The sequence below is a fragment of the Mus musculus genome, chromosome 13 (genome assembly GCF_000001635.26).
Source record: "Mus musculus strain C57BL/6J chromosome 13, GRCm38.p6 C57BL/6J".
NCBI lineage: Eukaryota > Metazoa > Chordata > Mammalia > Rodentia > Muridae > Mus > Mus musculus.
The window spans coordinates 23,866,766-23,893,092 of NC_000079.6; the positions used below are offsets into that span (position 1 = coordinate 23,866,766).

Below are 26,327 nucleotides of genomic sequence, written 5' to 3' on the forward strand. Positions count from 1 at the left end.
CTGGGTATTGAGGTCAGATTCGACTGGAAAAGGGTGGTCCGAGGTTCTCCAAAGAAAGACATCCCGAAGAGAGTGAGGAGATGAATGACACAGTTCCCACAGGTGAACTACAGAGAGGTTCCAAACCCGAAGTTCTAAGGCATCCCAAGGACTTGGGGAAGGCTGAACAGAGAAGGCACAAGCTGCCCAGCGAGTCGTCACCTTCACTGTGCAAGGGCCAGGGTCTAAGAGCCAGAGGGGGAAAACCGTACTCAGAAAAAAAATGAAGCCTCACCAAGGAAATTGGTCTGAGGCAGGCGCCTCCACCAAAGACTCAGAGAAACATTGAACAACTTACCAACTGCCAGTGATGGATTGGATCCAAAGATTGGTGGACCAGAAAGTATCCACTTTTTGTTGTTGAAGGTGGAGAGGACTAGTAGGGTTCGGTGTGGCTAGACACCAGGAGAGAGAAAGACACACACACACACACACACACACACACACATCGTAGTAATGTTAGGATAACGTTTGTGGGGTGGGAGTGGGGAAGCACCTTTGTTGGGCCCTTGCCAAGGTGTGCTGCTAAAGAGATTACACCAGGCAACTAGTGCAAGAGGTTTATTGGAGGAAGGAGAAAGAAAAACCAGCTCGGAGTAAAGACATGAGAGCTAGAGACAAGCAGCCAGAGAGACCAGAAGAGAACGAACAAGATAGAGAGAATGAGAGAGAGGATAAGAGAGAATGAGAGAGAGGATGAGAGAGAGAGAGAGAGAGAGAGAGATCTGCAGTGGCCTGGTCCTATTTACAGGCCATACCTGGTAGCAGCATAGGATGATGTAAGCTGTTATCCAGTCGCTGAAGGCAGGTTGGCGGAGAGCCTAAATTACAGACTACAGTAGTGGGAGGGACTTGCTTAAGGGTAAACCAAAACTCTATCTCATTACCATAGTAAGTTTCTCAAGGGACAGTCCCGAAATAATGAAATAATGACATTCGGGAGCTGGAGAGACGGTCTAGGGACTAAGGATGCTTCCTGCTCTTTCCGAGACCCCAAGTTCAATTCCCAGCACCCAGGCCAAGCAGCTCACAACCACCACACCAGGGAATCTAGCACCGTCTGAACTCTGAGAGGCCCCACTCATATACGCAGGCACACATACATACTCATCAGGTACAATTTTTAAAAAGAAATAATGACATGCTGGCTGAGGGTGTGGCTCAGCTAATAGAGCGTTTGAACATCATGTGCAAAGCCCAGCATGGCAGACACGGCATCTAACCTGGTACAGTGGCGCATATCTGAAATCCCTGCACTTGGTAAGTAGAAGCAGGAGGAATGGGAATTCGAACCTATCCTTGCCTACCTCGTGTCTTCCAAGCCAGTCTGGGCTACTTTAGAGTCTGTCTCAAAAAAAAAAAAAAAAATCAAACAAGAATAAAGAAGACAACTTTGAAGCAGTTGAGGAGATGTATAGGGTTACTGTTTATTTCCTAGTGTTTGTAGCATGTTAACTGTTTGGTTTCGGACCCAGGGACAAGGGACTGAGAAGTGTATTTTATACACAAAAGCAGACCTGGCCTCCGGGTTCTCCCAGAATCCCTCAGTTCCTACCCCATCCTGGAACTTTCCAGCCCAGAGATGGGCTGCCGTTCCCGCAGAGGCTCTTCCCTATATAACCCAGACATTTTGGTCTCTCTTTCTTCTCTCTTTGTCTGCATGTTCTTTCTCTCCTCCCCCGCCACTCGCTCTTTTCCCCATGGCAATTTTCCCAGCTTTGGTCCTTGGGGCCAGTGAACTCGCTGAGAGCAGCTTCCCAATAAACCTGCCTTTAATATAACTATTCTGGCTTAAATTGGTGGCAGTGGAGAAATAACCTGTCATTAATTATACTTTTAAATTTCTCTGATGAATTAAGTTTCCACGATGAGTTTTTTTTTTTTTGTAGAAGAAATATATAATGTCCAATAATTGGTTTAGAATACTGTAGAAACAACTCTTGAAAAGGGAAATTCAAATGCTAGTAGTAGTTGAAGGTAGGTACTAGGTCAGTAGTTACACTAGACTGTTCTATTTCTTTTGTATGTCTGAAAACTTTCCATGATAAACCAGTAAAGTAAAAATTTAACCAGTAAAACATGGAATCCAGATGAAGCAACTTCAGAACGTCATGATGCAATAGACAATAGAGCCAGCAAACAGAAAGATGAGCCCTTCTTATGTAATTTGTCCCTAGAACTTAGGACATTGATGCCACGGGGGAGCGTTGTTTATTCACAAGGTGGACATTGAACAACTACTAACTTGGAGCTTTCAATCATTAAAAAAAAAAAAATTTTCCAGAAGTTACGAGAAATTGCTGGCTAAGTGAGCAGATAGTGCGGACTTCCTGGGGTACACAGATGATCAACACACCTAATAATCACCACTCCATCTGAGTAACAGAACAAAGCTCCTTGGCAAAGGTTTTCAATCTTCAAGTTTTCTTTCCCACCCCTCCCCTTCCCTGCCTTCTCTCCCTTCCCTGCCTTCTCTGATACACTGTCTTATCAAGTATCTCAGGCTTACCTCACACATGTTGTGTAGCCCAGACTGGCCTCAAGCTCGTGATCCTCTTGTCTCAGCCTCAAGTACAGAGTTGCCTCACAGGCCCTCACCACCTCTGACCTCAACATTTATTTAGGGGGGAAATGGGTTTCAAGTCCCTGGAGCATCTGCTAACTGTCAACTATCGACATGTATTGAAAAGGCATAATAAAATTAAAATGCTTAAAGGATATTAGCGAATCATCAACAGTGGAAATCATCTGGCTCAAGGCTTAGAAGTTCCTAACTGATCAGTAGATTACAATTCAATTCAAAAGAGTTTCTTCAGGGCTGAAAGGTTTGGAAGAGCCAGAAGCTGAACCAGAAGCCTCAGAACATATCACAGCTTTGAGGGACAGGCCATAAGAAAAGGTGCAGCTTTCTCAACACATCAAAGTTCAAAGAGGTATGATCGCTGAGGAGTAGGGGAGTTGGAAGGTACAGGAGGGGAAAGGGAGATGGAGCAAAGGAGGAAGAAGGGAAAGAGAAGGGTTGAAGGGGGGAGAGAGGCAATGAGAGAGAGGGAGGGAGGGAGGAGAGGGAGGGAAGAAGAGAGGGAGGCGAGGGTAGAGGGATAGAGAAGGCAGGAGGAAGAAAAGGAAGGAAGGGATGGAATGGAGGAGGGGAAAGATAATAAAGTCAATAGGACATGCCTAAAGCCTAGTGTTTCAGTGACAATCCATGGAATTCCAAAGGCCTCCTCAACTGAGACATCCTAGGAACACTTCTGAAAGGCATTCTCCATCCTGCCTCAGCTGGAGGGTATGGGATCAGTTTACAGGATCTTGGAATGGCCATTTGGTTCCCAGAAGGTTCTAGTCCAGGAGATCCCAAGACTCCAGCTTCTCCTCAGAAGATGCAAGGCTGGGGCAAGTGTAAAGTTAAACATTAAGCATTACCCTTGGCATGATGAGGTCAAAGAATTTGGTATAGAGTTTACCAGCAAGTAGGAAAAATTCCACACTAAAGTCGAGCTAAAAGTCTTCCTGGAAGAAGGAAGGGCCGTTCTGTCTTAATCAGGTCGGTGTGACTCTTATTGTGTGCCAAATGAAATGAAAGTCTAATTCTCCAGAGGGCTTTTGGGGTCCTTCCCTGGTAGAGAATTTCCCAAGGTAATTATCAATGTGAGCAAAAAAAAAAAAAAAATAGAAGAATTTGTTTATCTTTTGAGGCTTCTCTCAGGGAAAGGGAAAAAGAACATTTTTAAGGAATGAGTGTGAAGTGTGGGTTACTTGCAAGGACATAAAGAAAGAAACGGGGTGGGCTGTGTGATGAGTTGTCTGTGACTGCTGTGGGGAACACTGGCAGAGGAGAAGGGTAGTGTGTATGGCCTGTGTGGTATGCTGGGCTGCAAGTGGGTACCATGTGTGGTCTGTGCACTTTGTGCACATGTAGATTATAGAGGTAGATGTAGGTTTGCTTTGTGTGTGGAGATGTTTCTGTTGCATGAGATAGGTGGTGTTGTAGTATTTGTGTGTGTTGTATATGTATATGTAGCATGTGCATGTGTGGCATGTGTGTCATATATTTGTGTGTATAGTATGCATATACTGAGTTTATGCATAGTATTTATGTGTGATATGTATGTAATGTGTTCTTGTGCATATAATTTGTGTGTAGTAAAGTTATGTGTGTGATAAAGTACATATTGTATTTGTTTGGATAGCATATATGTACACTGTATTGCATGTATAGTATATATGTGGTTTTCTGTCTGTATGCAGTATGTATTTAGTGTTTCTGTGCGTATGTGTAGTATTCATGTATTGTACAAATATCATATGTGTTATTTTTCTCTCTGTGTATAGTGTTTGTGTGTATATAATTTCTTTCCATTTGTATATGTATATTGTTTATGTGTGCATAATGTTTCTCAGTGTGTAGATTTGTGTTCTGCATTGTATGTATAGGATTGTATAGTGTTTCTCTATGTATGTAGTACGTGTGTAGTGCTTGTGTGTATGTCTAGCATAGGTGTATTTTTATGTGTATGTAATGCTAATGTTTCTCTGTGTATAATATCTATGTAAAGCATTTTGGTACTGTGGTTGTATGCATAATATGTGTATAGTGTTTCTGTGTGTAGTGTATATGTGTAGATGTGTGTGTGTAGTATCTGTGTATTGTGTTCTCTATATAGTATGTGTGTAGTATTTATCTCTCTTTCTGTGTGTGTGTCTGTGTGTGTCTGTGTGTGTGTGTGTGTGTGTGTGTGTGTGTGTGTGTGTGTGTGTGTGTGTGTGTATGTGTGTGTATAGTGTCCAGGTATTCTGTTCTATATATAGTATGTGTGTAGTACTTCTCTTTCTTGCTCTGTCTAGTATCTGTGTATTGTGTTCTGTATATAGTATGTGTTTAGTACTTTCTCTCTCTCTGTGTATGTGTATTATCCCTGTGTTGTGAGTTAGTTGTGTAAACAGGAGCTCAAAAGAGGCTCCAAGGTGTAAATGCTTGATTAGAGCTTGATTAGAGTAGAGCTCGTGGTTGATGCTCTATTCATTCTAGAATGTTTCAAATACACAAATCATAGGTGTCTGGGGGACATGTGAGGGTCATGTGAACTGTAAAGTCAGATCCCAAAGTCTATGCTCATGGCTTATGAGGGAATTGAATTCTAAGTTATCTTCATCACCAGCCTCCCCCAGCAGATGCAGGCTTGGCTGCAGTGAGTCTCTTTCCAGAAACTGAGACTACAGACAGGTTCACATGGGGCTGTGGAGAATGGTCTGTCTCCAGAGAGGGTGGCACTAATAAGAAGACAGTCATATTTCACCTCTCTTAAGGTACAGAAAATGAGTTTTACTCATATTTACTCCTTTCCCAATATTTGGCTGCTATGTACATGTAAATTTCTAACCACCGCAGCCTCTCTCTGCCTGATAGCTTACTGTCAATTTGTCTTGCTGGGTAAGCCTACTGGCAGTCAATGTCCTCAATTTTTATTTCTTTAATAAAGTATTTTTCATTAGATTAAACAAAAAAAAAATCCTTGGGTTGTCAGGGCTGCTTGTTTTCTATAGTTATCAGGTTTTCTATATATTTTAAATGAGCAACAACAAAAATATCGTGAAAATGCAATGTTAACTAAGGCCCTCAGTGGAGGTGAAATGTCACTGCATCTATCTGGTAAGTCCTCCTTTGATCCCAGTTTTCAGTCAGAGAGGGGTCCTGGGTCCTAGTTCAGTTGCTTCCTGAATTGTGTTGACCAGTGTGTTTTACACCCACAGTGGATGGAGACCAAGCCCAGCAACAAGAAGATAAATCTCAAATGGAGAACCAGTGCCTCCCCAAGAAAGGTAACGCTATCCCACTATCCAGGAGTCCACTTCTTCAACACAATACCACTGATGGCATGAGGGAGATGTGTTCTACAGAAACATAAGCAGAAAATTTCAGGAAAGACACTAAAGTTTTCACATGATGCTTAAGGTTTTTCTGACATTCCATAACTATGATGCAACTATCAGTGTTTAAATATTTGTATTTAAAATTCATAGTTTAAAACCCAATATTTGTTCAGCTGAACTCCAAACCATTGTGGGTTCATGTCACTTTTTCTCTATTAGAATTTTAATCTTTGTAGTTTTGTCCCATGCCTGTCCCATTATTTAATAGTGGCAGTCGTAGGGTCTTACATTTTCTTCCTTTGGCAAGTCCACAAATAGATACTGTGTTCCAACCGGATTGCTCCTATAGGGTTTAGATGGTGATTTAGATAGTGAGATTGTGAAAATTGAAGTGAGGAGCTTTTGATGAGGTTTAAGATAATGTTATAATAATAAGGGGTTTGGGATGCTCAGGATGAGTTGACTGTGCCTTGCATGTGTGATGGGCACAAATGGGCGGACCATGGTAGCAGAATTCTCATACTGCCCCTAAGATCCCAACCCTGGTACATGCAAAGGGTTTCCCAGTTAAATGGGGAAATTAACAAGGTGAATGTGATTGAATCACATGAGCCTTTACGTCTGTGTTTAGAGGTCACAGATGGAGCAGTTAGACAGACGTGAGGCAGGCGTGGCATGGTAAAGATTAACCCTGCTGGTCTTGAAGATAGGAGGAGCCATGAAGATTATTTTTGACTAACAAATTTCATAACAATCGATTTATATAGAAGACAGCCTTTCATGACTAGGTTTTAGCCTAGCATGTTTGGCTGAGATGAATCCAGGCAGCTGGGACTTTTAGTGAGTGCCTCCTTCTTTTTTTATTCTGAGCAATATGCTTTATGTTACCACAACACCGTATGTTTATTCTTTCTAAACATTCTGCTATTTTAAATAAAACTGATGCAAACATTTTTCTACAAGTCTTTTTGTGAGCATATGTTAATTTTTCTTGGGAGAATTATTCAAAGCAGATATTCTTTCCCTTCATTGAATTATATTGTTCATTTACCCAAAAATGTTTAGAAGCTGGGGAGATGGATCAGTCAAGAAATCATTTGCAGCACTAGAGCCATCGCCTGTGTTGAGACTCCCAGCACCCATCCATATGAAAAGCTAGGTGTGATGATATGTCCTTTGATCCTGGTACTGGAGAGATAGATCCAGGAAGATTCCTGGGGCTTGTTGGCCAGACAGTCTAGTCTAACCAGAGAGTTCCAGGTTCCAAGAGAGGCACTTTCTCAAAAACTAAGGTGGATAAAATGCAGAACAATAGAGGCACTCAACATTGACTTCTGGACTCCACACATGTGCAACCATCTTCCCCCAACATGAACAGGTATGCAAACATGCAACACACACACATGCATGCACTATTTAATTGTAGATGCACATGTATTTCTGAACTCTCTGCTTTTTCCCACTGATGAATGTGTTTAGTTTTATACCAATGCCATGTTCTTTATTATAGCTTGACAATTTCTCAGTAAGTTTACTATCTTGAGGAAAAAAATTTCTCAGTGTGCAACTGTCAACCAGAGTAGTTATATCAGTTTGAAGATGAAAGTATTTTCTTTGAGAGAAAGGGACTTACTTCCAAAGGGAACCCAAGGTATTCATCAAGGATCCATTCAAAATAGACCCACACCCAAACATTTGGAACTGAATTAACTTTCTGGGACATTCTAATTGGAACAATTTCTTAAAGTAATAAATTATTAAATCAATATCGCATTTTCCCATTAAATGATAATTTCTAGAAGGATGTTCTGCAACAAAATTTTAACTTACTATCTAGTATATCTAGGGTTGCAAATACCTGAATTTTTACTTCAACTGTGTTGCTAATTGAGATTTTCTTTTTCAACTTCTCAGTTCCAGGGTTCTGTTCCTTCCGGTATGGACTGGCTATCCTTCTGCACTTCTGTAACATTGCCATCATGGCCCAGAGAGTGTGCCTGAACCTCACCATGGTAGCCATGGTGAACAACACAGGGTCACCCCATTTATCTAACGAATCTGTAGTGGAGATGTTGGACAATGTAAAGGTATAGTGAAAGTGTAAAGTGCAAGTTTAAAACTTAAACTCGTGAGCTAGGTTCTACAGAGGTCAGTTATTATTGGCAAGATAATAGGAATAATTAGAAAATGAAGCTTAAGTTTAAATGTGGACGACAGCACTCACTAGACTGGAGTCTCAGAATGAACAAAAAGAAAACAGGCTGAGTATGCCCATTCATTTCTTTGTTTTTCCTAACTATGGATGCAACGAAACCAGTAGTCTCGCCTCTCCCCACCCCCCCGAGCTGACTTGCTGGGATGACCTACATTGTGGAATTATGACCCAGAAGAAAACCTTCCTTTCTTAAGTTGCTTTTCTTAGGTATTTTGTGATATTGAAGAGAAAAACAAACAACACAGCACATATAAATAAAAACAAGCTCTGTGCCTAAGGCTGGTCACAGCAAAATATATTATTATGTATTTGGTAATATCTCCAAAATCCGAAAGGATTTGAAACCTTTCTGGTCCCAATTATTTCAGATAAGAGATACTTAACCTATAATTGAAAACATGAATAATATGTAAATATATGCAAATGACATTATAAGATGATAAAGTTGTTTTGTGGGGGGGGGGGAAACCTTTAGAAAGAAGTGGGAACTCCTTTACCCAGACTGAGTAGGACCATCACACTCTTGGGCCCCATAAACACCAGAGTGTGTCTCCAATGCAGAGTTCTTAGACTTGTCTCCATGTTTTTCTTTTAGAACCCTGTGTATTCCTGGAGTCCTGATATCCAAGGGCTTATTCTCAGTTCTGTCTTCTTTGGTATGGTCGTGGTTCAGGCTCCTGTCGGGTACCTATCTGGAATATACCCAATGAAGAGAATAATTGGGTCTTCACTGTTCCTCAGCTCTTTGATGTCCTTGCTCCTCCCACCTGCTGCACAAGTCGGAGCTGCTTTAGTCATTGTGTGTCGAGTACTCCAGGGAATAGCCCAGGTATTAGGGCATGGTTAAAACAGACACAGAGTTTGAATTCAGAGTATTAGAGTATGAAAGTCCTCATCATTTCATTTCAGGGAACAGTGTCAACAGGCCAGCATGAAATATGGGTCAAATGGGCACCTCCCTTAGAACGAGGCAGACTTACCTCTATGACTCTATCAGGTAGGTACTTAAGAACGGCCAGACCCTGTATTCATCTCGTGGCATGGTCTTTCTGAGAGCCTTTAAAAACATGTGCTTTGAATTGCTGGGCACTTCAGAAGTATCCCCTGCGACATTCTTGCTTTAACTAGGGATAGATTAATGGCTCAGTAGAAAAGGGTTTGTCACATAAGCATGAGGACCCTAGACCCACGTCAAATACCAGACACATCAGCACACATTTATAACTCCAGCACAGTTGAAGACAGACATGGGCCAGGGCTCACTGGCCAGCCAGCAACACTGAAACAGGGAGTTCTAAGTTTGGTGGAAGAACTTATCTCAATGTAGAGGCTAAGAGAAAAAAAAATAGACATCAACCTCTAGCCTCCAAATAAATGCACAGGTTCCCCCCATACCATGCGCGCGCGCACACACACACACACACTCATGGACAAAGAATTTGTTCAGAATGAAAAAGAGGTGTCCTTAATTCAAACAACAACAAAAGAGAGAGAAAAGCCAACGCTTTCTCCAGTCCTCCTGAGTATTGTGAAACAAACTTCTTTCATTGTAGATTGTTCGTAACATACAGTACAGATACTTATTAGCTCAACTTTCAGATGTCTTTGTTAATTTAACAAGGGTGTCATCTGTGCTTTTCTATTAGGGTTTGTAATGGGACCATTTATTGTCCTGCTTGTGAGTGGCTTCATCTGTGATCTTCTGGGCTGGCCCATGGTCTTCTACATCTTTGGTAAGTCTTTTTTTTTTTAAACCTCAGCAACTCATCAAAATGTAAGAATACACAAAATTCCAAATTTAGTATAACGTAACAATTTATATGAAACCCTGATTCTAAAAACTTCACAGTCTTGACGGAGGGAAAGAGAAGCCAACATTGAAGAGGACTGATTATAATCTCATACCCAGTTTATATAGCTACATGCTACAGTATGGTACATCTTATTTGTAAACCTCTCTGAGGGACCAGACTATCATAACATCACCTATACTGATTTCTGAAAGGTCAAAGGATGAGTGTGTTATGTACAATCTGCACCTGCAATGCCAGGCCATACACTGTATAAGTCAGTAAACAGAATATGAACACACGTTGCCAAGTGAATTACAATGTCACCTTTGGATTTCAAGCTGCAGTGCTTGCCCCTTTTGACTAACTCCCCCCTAGAAGACTCCATCCACTTCCCAGATTCCACAACCTTTCACACATATGCTACCAGCTGGGAACCATGTGTTCCAACGTAAGAGCCCCTTGGGACATTTCACACTCAAGCCATATTGCCAAAGGTCACAATTTTTGTCAAACTTTGGATTTATTTACTGGCTTAGTAACTTTTCTAGTGACCAAAGCACTATGCCCAAAGTAACTCATAAAACTAAGTATTTAATTTGAGGGCTTGCTTACAGTTTGAGAGAGTAAGTTTGTGACTGTAATGGTGGGGAGCAGGGCAGCAGGCAGAGAAGCATGGCACTGAACAGTATCTGAGAGCTTACATTTTGAGAGTACCAAACATGAGAGAGAGAGAGAGAGAGAGAGAGAGAGAGATGGATGGACTTTTGAAACCACGAAGCCGACTCCAGTGATATACTTCTTCCAACAAGGCCATACTTCCTTCTACAAGGCCACACCTCCTTATCCTTCCCCATCAACTGAGGAGCAAGCATTCAAACACATGAACCTATGAGGGCCACTCTTATACAAACCACTACATTTTCCAAGCAATTACTTTGAAAGACAGGCTATGGAATTATAGAGGCAATGTCACAATGTAAACTTAGGTTACAAAAGCTACTGCTACTCCTAATCCTAAGTGAATAAGTGAGCCAGAGTTATCAGAACCCATCAAAAAGTCCCGTAGACTGGACACCTGAAGAATGCCTGCTTACTCACAAAGAACACACATAAGGAGGTAACTCTAGTCGGGAGATGTTTCAGGTTTGAAAAGATACCGTACTCTCACAAACTCTCTCCCTCTCCTCCCTCCCCAGGCTTTCTATTTACCAAACTACAGGAAAGCACAGGGGTTAAAGGGCTGTTGATATTTCTTCAAGCCATCTATGGCTAAGACAGTGGGAAGGGGAACAGAGTCCGAGGGCCACAGAAAATCCCCATACCGTGCTAAAGGCAGAGTCATAATGGGGTAATGCATCCACCCTTATAAGCCCACTGCTCTTCATCACCACACTTATCCCCAATAGTAATGGCGATTAGGACCTGGAGCTGTCTAGCTCTGTGAATGCTCAGTTTGGAATGCTTCTGAAATAAAGAGCCATTATAAATCTGGGAATATAAAGGTCCAACATTAGGGACCCCTAGGTGAGTGAGGGGCAGGGGGACTAGTTGGATTAGGACAGACCATCGGGCTCATCAGCACTTCAGCATTTCAGTAAAATTCATCCTACAGCAAGGGTCAACTGTGATTACAAAGAAAACTGTCAAAGTGTGGGCCTCACGGGGTTTTAGAGAAGAAAGAGACCACCTGGAACCTCAGACTTACGCTCTGAAATGTGCTTGCTCGATCCAGAACTCTAGGTAGGACTTCCTTTTAACGTGTGTCTCTTTAATAGGTATTGTTGGGTGTGTTCTGAGTCTTTCCTGGTTCTTTCTATTCTTTGATGACCCCAAGGACCACCCGTATATGAGCAGCAGTGAGAAGGACTACATCATATCCTCCCTCATGCAACAGGTAAAACGCTGAGCTCCTTTTGGGCAGCTTCTAGATTCTGCTCCAAACAAAACACATTCCAGCTGATCCTCACTCGGAATGATTCTTGATTTATTTTCCAGGCCAGCTCAGGCAGACAATCCCTGCCAATCAAAGCTATGCTTAAATCTCTTCCACTCTGGGCCATTATCCTCAATAGCTTTGCTTTCATATGGTCGAACAGTCTCCTGGTTACATACACGCCGACATTTATCAGCACTGTGCTTCATGTTAATGTTAGAGAGGTATGTGTACCATTTGTTCTCTCTCTCTCTCTCTCTCTTTTTTTTTTTTTTTTTGGTTTTTCAAGACAGGGTTTCTCTGTGTAGCCCTGGCCTGGAACTCGCTCTGTAGACCAGGCTGGCCCCGAACTCAGAAATCCGCCTGCCTCTGCCTCCAGAGTGCTGGGATTAAAGGCGTGCACCACCACGCCCGGCTTGTTCTCGTTTTTAACTTTGTAAAATACTCCTCTTTATCTCTCTGTGTCCTGTGACCATCACCCAGTCTTTGCTTACTTCCTACACTGGCTAGTGCTCTTTACCTGGAGATGCACAGTTTTCTACATGTGAACTCTGCCCACACAAAAAGTGTTGGTATAAATCGTGGAACTCCCATCAATACACGTGTATCTACATTCACACAGTCCTGCAGCACCCCTCAATATATGTCTTGGCATGTTACTTAAGACGAGAGTTAGTATTGTGGTGAATGCCTGCTGGCTATCTCAGCACATAGGACCCTGAAGTAGGCAGATTGCTCTAACTTTGAGGCTAAACTGGACCACAGTATGAGACTCTTATCTCAGAGAAAGAGGAGGAGGAGGAGGGGGAGGGGGAGGAGGAGGAGGAGGAGGAGGAGGAGGAGGAGGAAGAGGAGGAGGAAGAGGAGGAAAAGGAGGAGGAGGAGGGAGAGGAGGAGGAAGAGGAGGAAAAGGAGGAGGAGGAGGGAGAGGAGGAGGAAGAGGGAGGAGGAGGAGGGAGAGGAGGAGGAGGAGGAAGAGGAAAAAAGAAAGTTTGAGAATACTTTCCTTTAGGGGTATAATAGTGGTATAATAGCCACAGTTCCTGGGCTTTGGGTCTTACTCTGAAAGCACTCCCATTGAGAATCAATTACACTAGAAACTTTCCATCATTTGATATTGAAGTTTTCAAAAAAGATTAAAATGGAGTCCGGGCTCCCAGCTGTGGATCTTTCTCTCACGTACTTCCTCAAGCTAACGGCCAGCATAGTGCTGTGCTCACACGGGTTCTCACTGATTCAACTTCCTCTTAACGAAACCAAGGAACTTACCTAGAGCTTACCATGACCAGTTAGAGCAGTCTTTCTCTAACTGTTGTCAATTATCTAATTATCTATATCATCTCTATCATTCTCCTCAGGGCTGACACTTACTTTTCTCAGTGGTCTTCTCTTGCAGCTTTCTAGGTTTCATGATACTAAAAAAAAAAATCTGTAGAAGATAATGACAATTCTTACTAACCGTTGGAATTCGTGGTGCCAGACACAGTCCTGCGGTATATACCTGGAAGGTTTCCTATATCAATTTACATGCTTCATTCATTCATTCATTCATTCATTCATTAGATGGGACTAGGGACCGATCCCAGTGCCTTGTGCATGACCAAGAGCTCTATCACAGAGTCACACCCTTGAGCCCAGAGTACACATACATTAGTTACTGGATTTCAGTGGAAACAGTGACGGTCCAGGACTGCTTCTCCATCATGTGCACTTAGAGTGATGTTTCCTCCCCAGAATGGACTGCTGTCCAGCCTCCCCTATCTGCTTGCCTACATCTGTGGTATCCTAGCAGGTCAGATGTCAGACTTCTTCCTGACCAGGAAGATTTTCAGCATAGTTACCGTCCGGAAACTCTTCACCACACTAGGTAAGGAACAGCCAGGACAGACGAAGGCTTGGGGAATCTTTCAGTCCCCCTATGAGGAAGCACCTACCTGTATGCTCTGGGTCTCTCTGCAGGGAGTTTCTGTCCCGTGATCTTCATCATGTGCTTGCTCTACCTGAGCTACAACTTCTACAGCACCGTCATTTTCCTGACACTTGCCAACTCAACACTTAGCTTTTCCTACTGCGGACAACTTATCAATGCCTTGGATATTGCTCCCAGGTAGGGCTCTCTTAAAATTTATTTATTTATGCGTCGATAAATAAAACTACATGGATTTATTGCGTACAGCATGGTTTTGAAGTGATGCATTATAGAATGGTTAAATGGAACTAAGTAACATATATATTACTCATATGGTTCCTTTTTTTTTTTTTTGAGGTGAGAATGCTTAAAATCTACCATAGTAGCAGTTTTCAAGCATACAATGCACTGCTGCTAATAACTACAGTCACTGTGTTGTATAACAGATCTGTTGAACTTATTCCTTCTAATTGAAATTTTGTATCTTTCCTAAACATCTCCCTTCACCCTCAGACTCTGATAACACCCATTCTACTCTCTACTTGATGAATTCAATTCTTTTATATTTCACATGTACATGACATTGTGTGTTACTTGTCTGTGACCTGCTTATTTCAGCCCACATTATATCTCCAGGCTTATCCATATTGTTAAAAAATGACAGGGTTTCCTTGGTTTGAAGAAAACAGCATTCTACATAGTCTTTATCCATTTAGGGTGGACATGTGGTTGTCTCTAGTAGCTGCACTAATTCAAGTTTCAACCTGTCATGATCACTTCTCTCTCATCTTTTCTGTAACAGCCATCTAAGAGTAGGTATAAGGTAGAATCTCACTATGTTTTGAACATGTTAAACATCTCTCTCTCTCTCTCTCTCTCTCTCTCTCTGTGTGTGTGTGTGTGTGTGTGTGTGTGTGTGTGTGTGTGTGTTGGACATTTTTAGGTATTTTCCAGAAGTATCTGTTTGTGTTCTTTGATCAAGTTTAATTAGGTTGATACTGAGTTGTTTCTGATGTATTTCAAATAATGATTTCCTTTCAAGTGTATGGTCTACATTTCCCCATTGCATTGGCTGTCTCTTCATTCTGCTGTTTCCTTAACTTTGTAGAATTCTGTAGTTTGAAGTAATTCCCTTCTTTTTCCCTTGCTTTTTTTGTTTGTTTGTTTGAGTTTTTTAAAATAAAAAAAAAAGCATTGACCAGACGAAAGTCTTGGAGTTTTCCTACAGTGTTTGTTCTCTTTCTTTCTTCTTCTTTTTTTAAATTTCCTCATCTTTTAAAAACTTTTATGTTTTATTTGTAGAGACATAGTTTCTCTGTGTTGCTCTGGCTATCCTGGAACTCAGAGACCTGCCTGCCTCTGTCACCCAAGTGCTCCCATTAAAGGCATGCACCACCATGGCCAGCTCCTGTAGTGCTTCTGTCTCGTAGTTTTATAGTTTCGAGTCTTCAATTATTTTTGAGTCAATGCACTGTATATTATATCAAAAAGAAGGGCACAATTCTGTTTTCTTCTGTAAATAGATATACATTGGTTCTAATAGGTTCCAATACTATTTATTGTTCTTTTTCTACTTTGTGTTCTTGGCAATTTTATTAAAAACTAATCCTGCCATTATTTCTTGACTCTACTTTGCATCCTTGGTCAATGTGTCTGCTTTGATGTCAGGACCAGCTCCCTTTCACTGCCATGCCTTCGAGGTGTATTTTGGAGATAGGTAGTGCAGCCCTCCTGCTTTGTACTTTGTCCTTGGGGTGGCTTTGCCCACCTTTGTGAGGCCATATCTATTTTAACAATTGCTTTTTAACTTTGTGAAAAGTGTTGTTTGCATTTTCACAGGGCATGAATAGAGTTTAGATCATTTCGAGAAACAGACATTTTATTAATTTTAATTCTTCTGACCCAAGAACATGGGGTGTGTTTCTCCTCTGCATGTGTTTCGATCCATCAATGTCCCATAGATTTAGATTGCAGCTCATTCAACTCCTTGGTTAAATTTATTCCTAACTACTTCTTTCCTAGTTCTTCTAAAAGGGGATTATTATAATTTTTTCTTAATTTGTTATTAAGTAATGATTTTGAATAGCTTTCTTTCTGGTAGTGTGATACATGCCTAATTCCAGTTCTGGAGGTGAGGACAGGAGAAGCAGAATCCAAAGCTACAGTCCTACTCAGAAGCCGGAAGAAAATAATCAATCTCTCGGAAGTAGAGGGAGAAAGGGATATGGGAGGAAGAGAGGAGGGGGCAGGAAAGGGGGGCAGTTCAAATATGGGAGGAGACGGGGGAGAAGTACAGAGGGTTAGGAATTTGAAAGTAGGTGTATAGCAGTGGGGGAAGGGACTGGGGGTAGCCACTAGAAAGTCCCAGATGCCAGGGACCCAAGAGGTTCCCAGGACCCAACAGGGAGGATATTAGCCAAAGTCAATCTCAGCTATTGAGCAAATTTCAGGCTAGCCTAGCCTATATAAGGCCCTATCTCAAAATGCCGAAAACAGAAAAGGAAAAATAATATGTTTCATTCTCAAATCCTGATCTCAGGGGCATGTCAGTATTTCAAATATTATGAAGTTCACAGGAAGAAGAGTAACAGCTCTGAGGAAATATCTGTGTAAGTCAAATATAAATAATGATAATTATACACATAGACTGTGCACCTGTTACAGATCTATACAGAGTAGCCCAGAGACAGTAGGTACCTAATTCAGAGTCAAATTATTGGATTATTGGTCTACATGGCTATTTACCTCAAGCAAACCTCTGTGTTGGTATCCTCATCTATAAACAGGGATAAAAAAAAATGACTCCTTACCTCGTGAGTTGTTGAGAGCACTGAGGGGCCATGTGTTTGGCACATATTTATAATCCCAGCACTCAGGAAGCAGCAGCAGAGGGATTTCACGATTAAGACCACCTGGGTTATATATAGAATAAGTTAGTGTAGGTAAAATGTACATAGTAGTGCTTTGGCACATAACGAATGCCATTGGGATTGTCTACGTCGTCATTTCTGCTATTAAATGCATGTTCAGATGCTAATCTCATAACGACCTATACTTACTTAATTTACTACCAAGGAGATTTATGATCAACTACTTAACTTTTAAGTTGTAGCTGCTTGTGTGGAATTTGTGTTAGTCAGCTCTCTGCCACTATACCAAGTACTTGAAGTAAATCGATTTATAATGAGAAAGGGTTAATTTTTAGTCACAGTTCGGGGACTTTAGTCCTTTATGGGTGAGCTCCAGTGCTTTGCCTCTGTGGGGGTGTCGGGGGGGGGAGTGTATGTTCAACAAAACTTCTAATCTTCCATTAGGACATAGAAGGGCTGCATCTCCTTTGAGGGAAATATTCCCCAATGACCTAAAGACTGTCCCTTAGGTCATATACTTTCACCACCTTTGGTGGTACCAACCTAACAACCAAGCCCTTCACAACCAAGTCCCTGGCAACCAAGCCCCTAGCAACCAAGCCTCTCACACATGCATGGGAACCACAGCAAGATCCTACCTGAGCTTTTAGTTCATACTTACTTAGTGTGAAAACTGCTGTGTATTAGCAAGGTCCTTTGAGAGTTTTCTGTGACTATCAGAAACAGCTCTATAATTCACAGCAGCTTACATATAACACATGGAATCATGGGGCTAACAGTCCATGGAGAACACAGACAAAATATTAACAGTATTATCCAAAGCAGTAGCCTCCAGTGGGATAAAACAAAATAAAACCCCACTTATCACAAATTTGAAAAGAAACTGGTTCACCAGGTTCACATAAAGTGTGAAAAATGTATCCAGTTTATTCATTTATTTAGTTTCAAGAACTACTCTTGGGGCTGGAGAGATAGCTCAGTGGTTAAGAGCACTGACTGCTTTCCAGAGCTCCTGAGTTCAATTCCCAGCAACCACATGGTGGCTCACAACCATCTGTAATGAGATCTGATGCCCTCTTCTGGTGTGTCTGAAAACAACTACAGTGTATTCATATATATAAAATAAATAAATAAATCTTTTTAAAAAAATTACCCTTAAAAATGCCACCAAGTATTCTAATTGTATAGAACCATATAAGGGCACAAAAATTATTCGACAAAGAATGTGCAACATCAATGTGTTGGCTAAGATCAAGTGTAGAATGTCAATATCGATTGAAATATGTCCACTTAAAAATTAAGGCTATATTCACAAAAAGTATATGTGTAAAATCATAATTATCATGTTAGTTATATCTTTGGTGTTTATCACGCCCTGGTATAAATATAATAATCTTATCCACATGCTATGGGTGGAAAACAAGCGATGAAGGTAGGGAGGTTCCACAGCTGGGTTTTTTTTTTTTGTTGTTGTTTTTGTTTTTTTCTGCAGAGACTTGCTATAGTCAGCCCTGGCCTCAGTGGTGCTGTCTGGCAGCGCCCAGCAGCATGTAAGGTGACCACATCTAACTTGCCCTAAACTGCATCATTCCAATGGACTTTAAATTCCTGTTACAGCAAAGAAAATTCTGAGAGGAAGAAGAGTCATGCAAATGTGGTTTCATGAAAACATTAAGAGAAGATTGAGTGAGACAGGGAAGGCCTGGGAACATGGTAGCAGCCAAGCCTTTGGGGTGATAAGAGCAGATGTTACAAGCAGATTCTTAAGATGATCTGTGATGCTGTAAGGCAGCAATGCCATCTCCTACGGCAGCTGCAGCAACAATGCCATCTTCTACGGCAGCTGCAGCAGCAATTTCAATTATTTTGGCTATTTTAATCAGTAAGGGGATTACATGCCTTGAATTCTCCCACAGTGGACTGCACCATAGTTCAGATATCTTAATTTTGTTCAGATTTTATTTAATCATTTTACACTCAAGTATTAAATCATTTAAAAAACCTAAAAACCAAATAGCTAAAACAAACAAAAACAAAAACAAAAACCCAAACACTGCAATGTTTTATTTTGTTTTGTTTTTTTGTTTTTGTTTTTGTTTTATTTGCTTACAAAATACTTTAAATCATGGACTGTTCCAGCTGAAGAATAAGGAAATTAGAGCTGAGCATTGCACAAAAGTCTATCTTACATTCAAGCGATTTAAAGGTCCTCATGCTTTCCGTATCCCCACCCCCCCCCCCCAACCCCACTGTTGGTAGGAGACTGTGAGATGCAGGATAAAGCTCACATCTGCCCAGTCTATGTCAGGGAGGTGCTCCATCTTGTGGGTGCATGAGGCATTTCAGAGGAAGTTGTTGGGACAATGGGGGTAAGTCATGTGCCCAACTTCCTTATTTCTACACTGGTTAAATTAAATCTACAAGGAAATATGGCTTTGCTGCCAAGAAGAGAAATAGATTAAATTAACAGATTCAAAAATCAATGGAAGAATAAGAAGTCTGACAATACTATCATAATACCAGATAAAATAAAGTTTAGTCCAAGAAGCATCACTAGAAATTTTAAAGTGTACTTCAGAATTGTCAGATAAGTGTATCAGACTTCTACTTTTGTTCAAACTCATAATTTGCATTTATTTATTATTGATGTGAGTGTATGTGTGTATGTGGTGGTCAGAGACAAACTTTGTGAAGTCAGTTTTCTCCTCCCACCTTACGGCTTGAACTCAGGCTGCCAGACTTGCACAGCAACTGTGCTTACCCACTGAGCCATCTTGCCAGCCCATACATTTTTATTTATATTCATCACGAACTGGGGGAGTTCAAAGAATTAAGATGTTCAACTGAGCTACAGTTAAATAATTAGACACAGTTACAAGTAAGGGACTTTTGGGGGTCTCAACAAATTATCCACAATAAGAGGTAGACAACAAGTTGGAAATTATATTGATGATTAGAAGAAAAAATGAACATATCTCTCCTAACCGACATAGTAAGTCAGTTAATAAGGAGTGAGTCTATGTAATTATGAGTGGCCTGTAAGACTTGATTGAAGAGTCATAAAGCAAGCTGCATTTAACTCCGCACAACTCTACTCACCCAGAACATATTCTCTGGCTGCAGTGGCATAGGTCTGCCATTGAAAGGAAAAGAAGAAAGTCCAAAGCAAGCAACAGCTTGAAGAAGAAGAAGTTCTCACCGACTCTATTCATCTCCAAAAGCCAACTCGCATTTAATTCTGCACCTGCATCAGCTGCATCAGCTGCACCAGATGCTGGGAATATAGATGTACCTGAACAACAGGTTCACATCAGTTTCCCAAAGACATGACTCAAGAGGATCTTAAATCCTTTTAGGGGCCCATACAAGTGTTTCCATTTATCTTAAGATTAAAAGAAAAAGTATAACCTTGATGGTGATAGAAAATCTCTCTCTCTCTCTCTCTCTCTCTCTCTCTCTCTCTCTCTCTCTCTCCCTCTCTCTCTCTCTCTCTCTTTCTGTGTGTGTGTGTGTGTATACATGTGTGTGTACATGTATGTATGTGTGTGTAAACTAGTATTTTTATGAGCTCATAAAGATAGATGTAACAAGAGCTCAGAAAAATCATAACTGGCTCCAATCCCATTCAAGGGTTTTGTTGCTATGGCAAACAGGTGGACTGCAGAAACTGAGCCCAGCTAATGGTTCCTGCCACCACCAATCTTTGTGGCTGCTCAGGAGCTTAAGTATTCTTTGCAATAGGACAGTAACTGGGGTACTATCCTAATAGGGTACACTGTCCACCCTTCTCATGACTCAGCTCAAAATTCCAATCTGCTACCTTACAGTGTTCCTGAGCAGAGGCTGATAAGTTAAGAGAAAGGCTCTATACTCCTCCCCACATGGAACATGTAAAGGCAAAGCAGATACAGTGTAGACCAAAGGAAATAAAAGTCTGAAGACTCTCCTGCTCATGAGAGGAAAATCCTTCTAAAATAGAACCTCTAACGCTGGGCTAAAGAGCCAAAGCTCCCAAACTCCTCTTGACTAAGTACCAACACACCCTCCATGGCTGGTGGACTTGCCCTCTCCTTGGTCTGTGACGAACTGTGGCTTCCTTGTTTACTTGTTCATTTCCCTCTAAGGTTGCTATGAACATCCAGGATTGGCCAATCATAGCTGCTAATAAACATTCAATGAGCCTTCTCATTTCCCCATCCAGGGACTGGCAGCTCTCCTCAGGGTTGGTGGCTCAGGGTCTGTTTGATGAGACCAAGTGAACACAGTCCTTCAGTCAATCAGTCTTCACCCAGTTCCATCTCACTTTCTGAATGTCTTCGACTGTACTTAGAAGTCACAAACACTGCTGAGTTTTACTCTAAGCATGCTCCCAATTCTGTAATATCATAGATTCTTTAGTACTAAGGTCTACCTTTCTGATGCTGTAGAACAATGAGAATGGTGCTACTATGTTAATGAATGCAAGCAATGGGAATGGGTATCCACCAACCCTCCCCCAGCCTCACTGGATTGGGTGGCTTTGCCTGAAGCATTTGGACCACTTTTCATTTGTGTTTTCTTTCCTTTCTGTACAGATATTATGGATTTCTTAAGGCAGTCACAGCTTTAATTGGAATGTTTGGGGGCCTGATTTCTTCAACTCTTGCTGGGTTGATTCTTAATCAGGTAAGTAGCATGCAGATATGCGTATTTAATTTTTTCACTATTGATTGTGTGAAGAAAATCTCTTTCTCCCTCCCTCTCTCCTTCCTTCTCTCCCTCCCCCTCTCTCTCCCTCTCCCTCTTTCTCTCTCTCTCTCTTATCCCCCCCTCACATACACACAAACACACACACACACACACCACACAAAAGGGGAGGACATGCCAACAGCAGATGAGTTTCTGTATCATTTGACGACAAGTTCAGTGGAATCAGATGGTCCTCTGACTCTACAAGCTATTCTTTCTCTTTGTCTGTTAGTTGTTAGTGTTTGGAATTCTTTGGTTATTTGAAAGGAAATGGGTCTCTGGTTTTAACAGGGAACGTGTAGCTGTTGAAACAGGATTTCGGCAGAGTGAAGGGTAGTAGAAGCAACAAGCTTTATCAGAAAAGAGACTAAAATCAGGACTACCCAGAGCTAAAGGTTGAGGGACACCGTCATGTCTACCAAGGCAAGCTCCCATCTGCAATTGTTACAGAATTACTTAAACTCTTCAAGATAGACACAATTGAAATATTCTGCCAATTTAAAGTTACTTATAATACATGTTTGTGGCTGGTAAGATGGCTCAGTGGGGACAGTGCTTATCGGACAACCTGGTTTGAACCCCAGAATCCACATAAATGTGGAAAGAGAGAACGGACTCTACAAACATTTCCTCTGACCTCGATATTCATGTTGTGGCACATGCATGTATGTATACACACACACACACACACACACACACACACAGTCTGCAACACACACAAATAATAAATCTTAAAATACATGCCTCGTCTTGAAAAAAACAAGAGAACATTTTAGACACTCAGAAAAATTGATCCCAGACAGGTGAGTTACCATAGGGCCACTGGCTGCCTTGGATGAATGGACAAATAATTATCCAAAAATGGCAGAGCCAGGATGGGCATGCTGGCTTAAATGTGTAGTGAGAAATGACTGCACCTCATTCTGCATCCGCAATACCACAGCTCATGCTTCCTGCCAGCACAGAAACTGTGAGCAGAGGCAGGAACTGCATCTTCAAGTAGCCCTTAACTTACAGAGTGGGGTTCAGTCATATGAGAAGGCAGCGGGTCAATACCCTTGGGAAAACTGCCACTAGCTGCTTTTACAGGAAGCAGTCAATCATTCTGGAGGTCAGTCTTGCCCTGCTGGTCAGGTAATCAGCAACATTGCTGAGCCTTGTGATGGCTGGACCTCTCTGGGTATCGTGCCTTGCACTTTCCCCTTATTCTCTAGGAGCCTGAGACCAGGCACTTGTTTAAACGCTGAGTCTGAATAGTGGCTGCCTATGTCAGTCATGTGTTCCTCCTTTACCTGGGCTGGAGTGTTAACTCAGAGCAGCCAGCTGCCAGCACTGTGTGCATTCTAAGTTATTGATAGCATGCACGTGCAGATTCCTTTCTACAACATGGAGAACAAAAGTACCATTTACAGTGTAGACTCTAAAAGGCTCCTCGTCTACCCCAGCCCCCAGCCCCATCAATTGCACTAGTTCATAAACTGGTTTGTTTGAGGGAAACCTCCCAAGTGGAGAAGTTGTGCTGGGAATTCCTTTGGTTGTTCCCACACACACAGTATGGGCCAGGGTAAGGTGGTCAGCACACATCGTGGCCACATTGCTCATAGAGGAGCCTCCAAAATCCTGCTTCTCGAAATATATGATGTCAGAGAGGCAGAAGACACCGGCAGAACTACAGAAATTCCTTGGTAGGGGCCATGACCTCACTAGAGAAGGGAAATTCAAGGCAAAAGGGGGTCAGATCTCTTGCTGAGCATAGAGCCAGTCACACCCGTTCTTCCTGCAAGTCCATTCAATTCTTGATTATTGTCAGCTGAGCAAACTTTTCTGCTAACTTCTCAAATGTGAGGAAATAAAATTTCAGAAGTTTGCAAAGTTGTCTCTGCCCAGGAAGAAATCCTGCCCTTGCGTAAGTGTGAGAGAAGAGAAAAAATGAATAAAATGTCCCCTTTGCACATGAAACAATGAGCCAACAAGAGTTTGACATCCATACTCAAATCCTGTTCCTCCCCAAATTTTTTAAAACATTTTTTTTAATCTTATGTGTATGGGTGTGCCTGCGTACGATATATATGCCTGAGGGCCACAGAGTCTGAAACAGAAGGTAATATCTTCTTGAACTGGAGTCACAGCCCATTGTGAGACACCAAGTGGGTGTTAGAAATAGCGAACCTCAGTCCGTTGGAAAAGCCTCTAGTGCTCTTACCCTCTAACTCATCTTTCCAGCCCCATCAAACCCTATTTCTTCTAAATGTCTCATGCAGAGAATTGTTCTACAAGACCTGAGCTTTCTAGTTGGAGCAAACTCAGTTTTTCTAGAGAAACATCCTGAACTCATGCTCCATGGGGTTTCAGGACACATGGCACAAAACTGGGGGAAAAAATCACAAACCACTTGAAGAAGTGTGAAACAAACACACACACACACACACACACACACACACACACACACACACAGAATGAGAGCGTCAAAGATATCAGAAGTGATGCAGGCATTTAAAGAGGTGAAAGTAGAGACAAAGGATGTCAGAAGCATGACAGGTGTCAAATTGTCTTATCTACCCCTTGTGGTCAACAATATAACAAATTAAAAATAGAAATATCAGACATAATGTAAACAAAAGGAGCCTATAAGGCCTCTGCTTCTAACAGTGGAAGAGTGAATGGTTCCAATTAATTTTATTAATGTAAACAGTTGTTAAGCTGGAAACTGGAAGGGGAGTTTTCCTTAAACTTGAGCAAGCTGAAGATACAGAAGTAATAGCAGGCCATGTCTGCAAGAAGCAGAAACTTAAGGAATTGGCCAAAATGGCTGCCCTTTTTTTTTTCTTCCTATTGGAAAAAGGACTTTTGAATTTGGGAATGCTCTCCAGAAGATGAAGGATGGGGACCCCAATAAACCAAACATTTTAACTGGAGATTTTCTAAGGGCTGCATCTGAAGAAAAGGGTGACCAGAAATAGTAGCCAATCCTTGAATTCTGCCTATGGTCATTTGGGTGGCAGAAAAAAAGCCACCCAAATCTGAGGCATATCAGGAGTGCTGAGACCTCCCAGTGAGCCCAAGGAAGCCAAGCAAAACACATCCACGTGGGGGTAACCTGGTTTCTGATACAGCATAAATACGTAAATAGCATAAATCAATGGTCTGTATGGATTATTTTCTAAATATCAGCACAAATAACACAAAATAAGTTTAGTATATTATTTATAGCCCTAAAATAAGAATTATATAGTGATTAATTATTTACATATCTATGGAGAAAACCAGGGGATAGATGCTACAGAAAAATTTAAAAATTTAATAAATAGCAAGATACACTGTTTTCTTATATTAAAAGACTAGAAATTGTAAAATGCCTTCTAATTTTGTTATAAAATCTGCTGGTTCAATATAGTCCAAATCAAAACTTTAAATTATTTTCTGTGAGTAATTATAATGTTTTTATAGAATTGGCATGTGTGTATTCACAAAGGGCTAAGAATAATTGGGAAGTTTGGGGTTTTCGTTTGTTTTGGGGTTTGGTTTTTGTTTGAGACAGGATCTCACCGGGTTGGCCTGGCTGACCTTGAACACACTATGTATCCTATCCTATGCTCTCACTTGCACCTTTCTGCCTTCCTCTGCCTCATCAATGTTGATATCTCAGGAATGTGCCACCACATCAAACACCAAAAATTCCTTGAAGAAGAAAACCTAGAGTGCTTTTCCCTAATTGTATCAGAATACTGCCATAGTCAATATGAAATAATATGAGAGGCATTGCAGGAAAATAATAATATCGCACATAGGTTGTTTAAAAATAATAGTTATAGAGCACAGAAATTATTTAAATCTGCCAAATGCATTTGAAAGCACACTTTCTCTCTACACACCTGTCTATATGTGCTTATCTGGTACAACATACTGTTGTCTATGTAAGATATCTTGAAAGAGAGGGAAAGTTTAAAATAATATATCATGAGAAAAAAAGATACATGAATTATAAGAAACAGGTACATTGCCAGATAGTGGTGGCACATGCCTTTAATATCAGTGCTTGGGAGACAGAGGCAGGCAAGCTAATATCTAAGTTTGATTCCAGCCTGATTTACAGAGCAAGTTCCAGGACAGCCAGAGATACACAGAGAAACTCTGTCTCAAAAACAAAACAATGACAGAGAGAAAGAAAGAGAAGGGGAGGGGGAGAGAAAGAGGTATATTAATGGCTTGTAAAAACAGAATTGTATATATAGAAAGACCAAAGTACTTGTGTAGAGTGAAATGATGAATTTCTTGGTTATTTATACATGTTTGAATGCTTGAGTGGCCTGTGTTGACTCTACAAATTACTTTAATGCTTATTTTAAGTGTTATAAGACAGAAGACCAAGATCCGTCCCTCATACTTACTTTGTATCTTAATCCCTCAGGATCCGGAATATGCTTGGCATAAAATTTTCTTCTTGATGGCAGGCATTAATGTGACATGCCTGGTTTTCTATTTTCTATTTGCTAAAGGAGAAATTCAGGACTGGGCTAAAGAAATAAAAACCACACGACTGTGAAGGTGAGACATTGTCAGATTAAGGACAGCGTTGAAACTGAAGATGGGGGGGGGGCAGATTAGAGCAGTTGAAGATGAGCTGCTGAGACAGAGAGCAATCAGAGCCGCAGGCTGGGGGAGGGGAGCATGCTAATTCTGAACCAGTAATCCTGATACCACCGCCCAGCGGTAGCCTGCTCTGGAATTCTGAGGAGACATCAGAGTTGCTATATAAATTTAGGAAACTGAGCTTGAAAAATGAACAGTGAAGAAAGATGCAAGAGAGATGAGGAATACCCTTCAGGAACATAGGATAAGGGTTAGGAAGTGTGAGGTGTTGAGGTGAAGGAAATAATATCTCTGCAAAGTGCTCTCTAGGACTTAAAGTATATGGTATCTAAAATTCACCACTGGGACAGGCAAGAGCTGTCCTAAAAATGATCCA

At 41.3% G+C, this 26,327-nt stretch overlaps 1 protein-coding gene across 5 annotated transcripts in view; it reads left to right on the forward strand.

Annotated features, from left to right (window-relative positions):
- The first annotated feature begins 858 nt into the window (after nt 1–858).
- The window catches only part of Slc17a1 (solute carrier family 17 (sodium phosphate), member 1), a 28,107-nt gene continuing 2,638 nt past the window's right edge, over nt 859–26,327 (forward strand). The window contains exons 1-12 of one of the 5 annotated variants that reach the window (XM_006516616.4): nt 859–1,299; nt 5,794–5,862; nt 7,828–8,000; nt 8,724–8,957; nt 9,038–9,125; nt 9,775–9,861; nt 11,697–11,815; nt 11,917–12,078; nt 13,589–13,721; nt 13,814–13,961; nt 21,208–21,298; nt 25,770–25,906. In XM_006516616.4, the coding sequence (XP_006516679.1) occupies nt 1,242–1,299; nt 5,794–5,862; nt 7,828–8,000; nt 8,724–8,957; nt 9,038–9,125; nt 9,775–9,861; nt 11,697–11,815; nt 11,917–12,078; nt 13,589–13,721; nt 13,814–13,961; nt 21,208–21,298; nt 25,770–25,904 (1,497 nt within the window). In that variant the 5' untranslated portion in view covers nt 859–1,241 and the 3' untranslated portion in view covers nt 25,905–25,906. Of the gene's footprint in view, nt 1,300–2,252; nt 2,973–3,507; nt 3,679–5,793; nt 5,863–7,827; nt 8,001–8,723; nt 8,958–9,037; nt 9,126–9,774; nt 9,862–11,696; nt 11,816–11,916; nt 12,079–13,588; nt 13,722–13,813; nt 13,962–18,125; nt 18,189–21,207; nt 21,299–25,769; nt 25,907–26,327 lie in introns of those variants that run through there. The other 4 variants (NR_121611.1, NM_009198.3, NM_001170638.1 and 1 more) reach the window with 4 other exon arrangements.